The sequence below is a fragment of the Colossoma macropomum genome, unplaced genomic scaffold, assembly GCF_904425465.1.
Source record: "Colossoma macropomum unplaced genomic scaffold, Colossoma_macropomum, whole genome shotgun sequence".
Lineage (NCBI taxonomy): Eukaryota > Metazoa > Chordata > Actinopteri > Characiformes > Serrasalmidae > Colossoma > Colossoma macropomum.
The window spans coordinates 8,814,380-8,821,598 of record NW_023494806.1 but is presented as its reverse complement, the minus strand read 5'-3'; the positions used below and the strand labels follow the sequence as shown (position 1 = coordinate 8,821,598).

General features: G+C 39.8%; 1 protein-coding gene across 1 annotated transcript; it reads left to right on the top strand.

Annotated features, from left to right (window-relative positions):
- Window positions 1–1,303: 1,303 nt before the first annotated feature.
- On the top strand, window positions 1,304–6,251 carry ube2l3b (ubiquitin-conjugating enzyme E2L 3b). The gene is made up of 4 exons (XM_036598239.1): window positions 1,304–1,433; window positions 3,048–3,143; window positions 3,442–3,628; window positions 4,552–6,251. The coding sequence occupies exons 1-4, from the start codon at window positions 1,407–1,409 to the stop codon at window positions 4,704–4,706; spliced, it is 465 nt and encodes a 154-aa protein (XP_036454132.1). The 5' UTR covers window positions 1,304–1,406; the 3' UTR covers window positions 4,707–6,251.
- The last annotated feature ends 968 nt before the right edge of the window (window positions 6,252–7,219 follow it).

Sequence of the window (7,219 nt, the reverse complement as noted above, 5' to 3'; positions counted from 1 at the left end):
TTAGGCCTGAACTAACAAATTGAACAGGAGTATAAGTCAAAAAAGTAAAAAAAAATAAAATAAAGGGAGAAATAGTGAGTTCCCTATATAACTTCACTGTAATATTTTAATACACCCAGCACCCATCAGCACAGGAACTAAAGTGTATTAGGAGCTATTCTTTCTTTTAGGGAATTCTTTTGGTCTAAAATAAAATGCTGCACCCCAAAAGTGAGAGGGAACAGCAGGAAAGCAGCCCATATGTTGTCACAAGACAGAAAATAATGAAATTAAAAAAGGAATTAGGGATGTGAATAAATGTGAACAAATATAACAAAACTTGAGAACTAATACTTCAGAATTAAACACAAATATATTACCATTTATGAAGGAATTCCACCAATTTGTCAAAATTATGCATAATTTAACCATTAAAATGTAGACAAAGTCTTTCAGAGAGGTTTGATTTGAAATGGTTCGTCTAGAGAAACTTACAGTGTCAAAATTCTTCACAGTGGTGGTGATAGGAACCAGACGTCTGAAGTGTTTAATGTCTCTGAAAAGTGCCACACATAAAGTTATGCTGCCTGACGCCTAAGACATGGTAACTATAGTTTTGAAGTTTTAAAAAATTTTAATACATGCAGGACAAAGAGGTACACATAGGCTATCGTATGGCAAGGTAGTACCCCAAGAAGATCAACATTGCACATAAAATCTCAGAAGACATGTGCAGGTTTAATAGTTGTTTTGGATGCTGAATAAATGGCTGTATTTTGTGTTGTAGATATCACGACCCCTGGTTCCTATCACCATCACTGTAGATACATTCCCTACATTCCAAGTTTCTCCACAATGAACCATTTCACATCAAAACACTCTGAATGACTGTTTACATCTCGATAATTGACTTACATGGTTTGGAAAAATCTCTGGAATTCCCCCTTAAAATACAGCCCTTTAAATTAATATTTCACTTCAGTACATGTGACTGATGCTTAGAGGTCATCACATCTACTCTCTCTCCCTCTCAGCAGGTCATCAGAACTGCTTTTCATACAACTGAAGGTTGACGGAATGAGAAACTGTTGTATGACAGTGGTGTAACTAACAACATAACATTAAGCCAAACTGCAGAGAGTACATTTTTTTATTGCTTTGTAATGGAAAGTACCCACAGTCCCAGATCTGGCATCATGCCTCCTCCAGGTCCCTCTTCTGCAGCACTTCAACGAGTTAAAAAGCAGACTGCAGGGCAAAGGTGAAACTAAATAACTGATTGCAGATGCAGATAAAAGTAAAGAGCTGACTGCACGTAAAAAAAGATTAAGAAAACCAGTTTGTAGTTCTTCCTGCTGAAACTAAACCTCACTTTTGAAGAGGCCTCGCGGCCGCGGTGCACTGTGGGAGCAGTTGGACGATCCAAGATGGCTGCGAGCAGGAGGCTGCACAAGGTAGTACCCCTTAACTCGCTTTTAAAATAAATATTTTAGCATGTATGTGAGTTCAAACGACATCTTTGTGTTACATTAAACGCCCGGGAAGCGAAACCCACGACGTGTTGCCCCGTTCGCCCGCTCGTTCGCGATTTAGCCGCGTTCGAAAGAAGTGCTCCGCCGATCCGCTTCATATTCGCCAGCTTCTTGTTCGAATTTTCCCGTTCCACCTTAAATGGTGCAGCAGTTACATTCTGGCGCCTGAGGGCTCAGAACGTAACTGCTGCATCATTTAAGGTGGAACGGGAGAATTCGAACAAGAAGCTGGCGAATAGGAAGCCAACTTCAGCCTCGTCAACAGAGACAGAGAGAGGGCAGAAAAGCCGGGTTTGAGGGACGGAAAGCCGTAATATATTCTGTCTCCTTGCTGTTTAGGTCTCATCTCGTTGAATATGAATAACAGAAGTCTACAAAAAAGGGCTGAAAGTCTGCGACTTGGTGGCTTAACAGTATTGTGGTATTATAAACAGGGCCAAAGAGCCCTTGTCAGCTCGGCGTGTTGAACTTGGCTGCTCGATATCCGTGACATTTAGCGCTGTCGGTGGCGTAGACAGCTATCAGCGTGACCTTTTTCGCCACAGTTTTGGGCAAATCAGCCCTTTTTACCTTTTTGTTTTGTAGTTTATTATTAACTTCAAGTGGCCGGACGTGAAAGCAGCCAAAGCCGCCCGGCTGGTGGTCGACTAAAAACAAAAACATTGGCATTATTAATATAATTAACGTTGTTGGTCTGGTCCACGGAGGCTAAAACGTCGAGGCTGTTTAGCGAAAGCCGGTTTTTTGTAGCTGTGGGGTTAGCTTTAGCAAGGTGGGCTACCTAGGTTAGCTAGCTAACGCCCTTACGAAAAACCGAAAGCGCAAGTTTGGCATGCTTGAAAAGGTTTCACTTCAGGAATCTTTTCGTTCGTCAGCCACCCACAACTATGAAGATTGTCGAGTTTGTTCATTCATTCCTGAGAACTGATATGTCTTATGTTAACGCTGGTCCTGTTTGAGACGGCCTTTTCACACGTTTCTATGCTAGAGAGGCCAGTTTTTCTTTAACCAGCATGGTTAAGAGAGACTTGTACATTCACACAGTGTCAAAGTGTTGTAGTTGCAAGGAGGACACTTCCTCATCTGATAAGAGAGGCTGTAACTGCTCAATTAGGTCTTTGTAGTGAGGAAGGGAAATTACAAATCACAAGATTATCCTTATGAGGGGATATCTATTTATAGACCCCTTGTTTAACACTAAATGGTGCTGTCTTCGTACTGACAGGATACATGTGAAAATACATAACAAATCGCATGCATGTGGATGTTGTGGAGATGGGTCGTCTTCGCTTTAGGAATGGTGTAGTGTTTAAACTCGCTCGACGAGTTTTGTGGACGCAGATTAAGAATAGTCTAGAACAACTGACAAACTGCTATCAGTGGGTTAATTCCGTATAAAATTTTGGTGTCTGGGGTAACCTCTATGTGGAATTGCTTGTTGTATACCACAGAACGATCCATAAAGGGCTGGCCTTAATGTCCAGCAAACTGACCAGTTCATTACAGTCACACTTTCCTATCTGTTCACCTTTGCAGGAGCTTGAAGAAATCCGCAAATCTGGAATGAAAAACTTCCGTAACATTCAAGTCGATGAATCGAATATATTGACATGGCAGGGCCTCATTGTTCCAGTAAGTGAGTTTTTTAGTTAAAGAGTCAAATATATATTTTTTGTGCTTAATTGACAAGAGAAATGTTATTCCACCATAGCTCATTTTGTTCAGATCTGATACTTGACTGAAAGTGATTTTCTTGTGTTATTGTCAGTAAAATTTCACTTCCAGTTTGTGCATGTTGTACTTCTCTGATGAGAGATACAGGTTTTTAGATGCTTTTTTTAATATGCTTTTGTTTTTTAACATTTATGAGGTCTTGGTTATGAGATTGTTTTGGAGATTTATGACGAACATCAATTTCCTTCGTCTCCAGGATAACCCTCCATACGACAAAGGGGCCTTCAGGATCGAGATCATCTTCCCTGCAGAATATCCTTTCAAACCCCCAAAGATCACGTTCAAGACGAAGATCTACCACCCCAACATTGATGAGAAAGGACAGGTCTGCCTGCCTGTCATTAGTGCAGAGAACTGGAAACCAGCCACCAAAACTGACCAAGGTGAGCGACCCCTTTGCAAATGAGCTGGAAGCAACAGGCCGTGTTATAAAGCAGCCCTGAGTTTTGTGCTGTACAGTGCTGTCACTATTGATTATATTAGTTGAAGTATTCAACAAAGATTAAATGGAATTTTTGGAAAAGGCCAAACAGTAGAAATTAACTGTTGGTTGTTTTCATTGAGAGATTCTAGCACTGTCATGTTTCCTCTGCTGGATTTGAGTTGGTGGGGACTATATTGAAAGAGACTGCTCCCTTGTACCTGTTGTGGGGTGGTTTACATTGCTGTGGCTACTTTCAGTCACTTTGCACTCTAACACGCTCACACAGTCCTGATCCTGTGGTTAAATCTGAGTTACGGTTAAGGCTTTGGTCAATGTTCATCGAGTCATAAATCTTAAAGAACATTGAGATTTTTAATATTTGCAGTTGACTTGATGGTCCCTTTAAAAAGACTTACATTTTTATATATATGTATGTATATGTGTGTGTGTGTGTGTGTGTGTGTATATATAATATATAGTTTATCACTGTAAGAGAAAGATTTTTTAAATATACATTGTCATTGTGTAAATTGCCAGCTAATCACTGCTGATAATGAGAAAGCTTTTAATCAATTTTAAATCCAGTAATCAGGTTTAATTGATGAGTCGTGACAGTCCAAGTGTTGTGCTTCCAAGCCTCGCAAATCAGTAAAGAAATGAGATACAGACCATGTCATATCATGGCAATTGTTCTGTGTATCGTGAAATGAGATTACAACATGAAAAGCCAAAGAACCATTTCCATAGTTTGTATAATAGATTATGAGATAATTTATTTTATGTTAACTGTCATGAAAAAGCTGGAATCAGCTCATATACAGAACCGAATACATTGTTGGTGTTTCTGCCTAAAGGTGTGTATTTGGCTGTTTTGTTTTTCAGTAATTCAGTCGCTCATCGCCCTGGTGAATGACCCACAGCCAGAACACCCCCTGAGGGCCGACCTAGCAGAAGAATACTCAAAGGACCGTAAAAAATTCTTTAAGAACGCAGAAGAGTTTACAAAGAAACACGGTGAAAAGCGGCCAGTGGACTAATGATACCTGACAAGTGTGTAGCCCCTCTCCTCCCAAACATAAATTCTCCTCTACTCCCCTCCCCTTGCCTCCCCTCTTCCCTTTTCCTTCTTTTTCCTCCTTCTGCTCCCACTCCAATTCCCTACACACGTGTCATTCTAGTTGAGTTGGAGAATTGCACCACAGCTGCAGCCTCCGTTTTAAAGCAGGACTCCGTGTGGATATCTCACCAGTTTCTCTGCCTGGTGTTAGCTTGAGGCCCTTACTAACTTTCTACTGTCTTTCTGTTCTTTAAGTTTAAAGTTTAAACATGTCAAAATAATTGGATAGGGGAGAACATAAGACTGGAAAGGTGGTAAAGGAATTAGAAATTGTATTGGGATATCTCAATATCTGTATGCTGTTATTGACCTTATTATGAGTGAAATCATCACTGCATTAGTACGCACTTCTTTGATCTGACTTCGGAAGTGTCAGCTTATTCAAAAAGAGGAAAATGTGTAATTTATCATGTATAATATTTTTTTTTGTTGCTGTTGTTCCCTATTCTTATTTGTGCGCTCCAAAACAAAGATACTGTTTGATGTTTGAAAATGAACGAGGTGATGGAGGTTACACAGCTTGATACTGGAGGAGTGTGGCAGTAATTTTTTTTTCATACTGATCTTTTTACTTTCACTGCGCTTCTTGAGTTGCACTGTATTCTGTGGGACGGCTTCCTCTCCGCCCCTTTGCAAACTTCAGATTTGCAGATCCACTGAGTAGTCTAACAAAGGCAGCCTAGACACCAATATTGTTATCAAGTTCTTTGTTTCACAAATGGAAAAAAAAAGAAATGGAAGGATAAAAACGGTCTTTGTGTGAGTGAACATACTTTTATGATGATTACTAATTTTAAAAACACCTTTTATTTTAACGTTTCACAGAAACATCTTTTTTGTTCCTTCATTTGGATTTGGCCATTAATGGAAATTGTGCCTCTAGGTGTACAGATCTATACGTTCCTGAGGCTAAACAACAAAAAAGATCATTGTTGCTCATTTCTCCTAAGAATAAAGAGTAGTTGTCAGCAGAGGTCTTTATTAGAATATGCTCTTGCAGTTACTTTCATGTATTCAGTCTATCAAACAGACTGTCATGACCTACTCGTCTCTTCTCTCACCATTTTAGCCGAGATGTACTTGATAGTGAAGTAGGTATTACAGAGGAGGTGTGATTTCGCACTTTTCATTAGTAGGCCTGTAAGTAGACATTTTGGCCGATTATGTATTCAGAAACTTTAGCCACTGGCAGTTTGCCCCTGTAAGCCACTTTGCACCTTTCAGACAGAAATATCAGCGGTTCTAGGAGCTGAGGCTCATTTTCACAAAATTGTATGAATTCTTTTACAGCCACTTCACATATTTTGTGTATTGGAATTAAAAGGAAAAGAAGTAAAGGAAGACCAAGTGTACAGTCATGAGAATGACGTTATATACAGAGCGGCTGACTCTGATTGGTCACTCTGAGTGTGCTGACTCTCTGATTGGTCAACGATTTCCTAATAAAGCCAGCTAACCAACAAGACTATTTGTCTGGGCCTCTCCAGTCAAAAAGAGCTTTATAAACAGAGATATTGAAAATGGCATGAATGAATTATACTTAAAACTTCACAGCTTACATAAATTTTTTCACAAGAAGTATTTCTGACATACATTGAGAGGTAGCCTATTGTAAAGGTGGGTGGAGTAGTTTAAACCCCTTATTACTGATTTGGTGAAATAATGACTTAAGTAGGAGTGAAAGTACCTTTCCAAATAGCAATTTTAGAAGAACAGATGTTGCAGGTCAAAAGACTACTGCGTACTGAGCAACATAGGGAACTGCAGCAGAACTTCTTAGTACATACAGCATCTATTTGCATAGCAACAGACGTTTGTTAGGTGCTTTAATTCTATTTTGTGTCCTTTGGTCTAAAATAAAATGATAAACCTCTGAAGTCAGAGGTGTGACCAATCACAAAGCAGTACAGATGCTGCCCCCAACGTAACAGAATGAAATTAAACATGAAAAAGTAATAAAAATTTTGCCTGTGACTACATGGTACCCATGGCAGCATTGGTCATCTTTTAAAACAAGACTTGTGAGTCTTTTTATCTCACCATGTAGAACCACAAGGTGGCAGCATGTCAGAGAACCATTGGTGGATCTCGGACTATAAACCAGTGGTAGGTAAATGAGGGCTGGAGTTTGGCAGCATTTGGTGATTTTCCTGCTCTAGCACACTAACCAAACCTGCCGGTTAAACAGATGGGTTGCATCAGGTGTGCTTGAGTAAAGAAATCACCAAAATGTACAGGAATCCAGCCTCCCAGAACCTCGACTCATGCTATAAACAGCAATGCTACCACACTTGGGTCCAGTTTCCCAGACCCAGACTAAGCCAAACCTAGACTGAAAAGAATGTCCAATGGTGATTCACAATCAATAATGCAAATTAGTCCAAGACTAAGCTTAATCCATGTATGTGAAAACGGGCCTAGAATTGCTTGAGT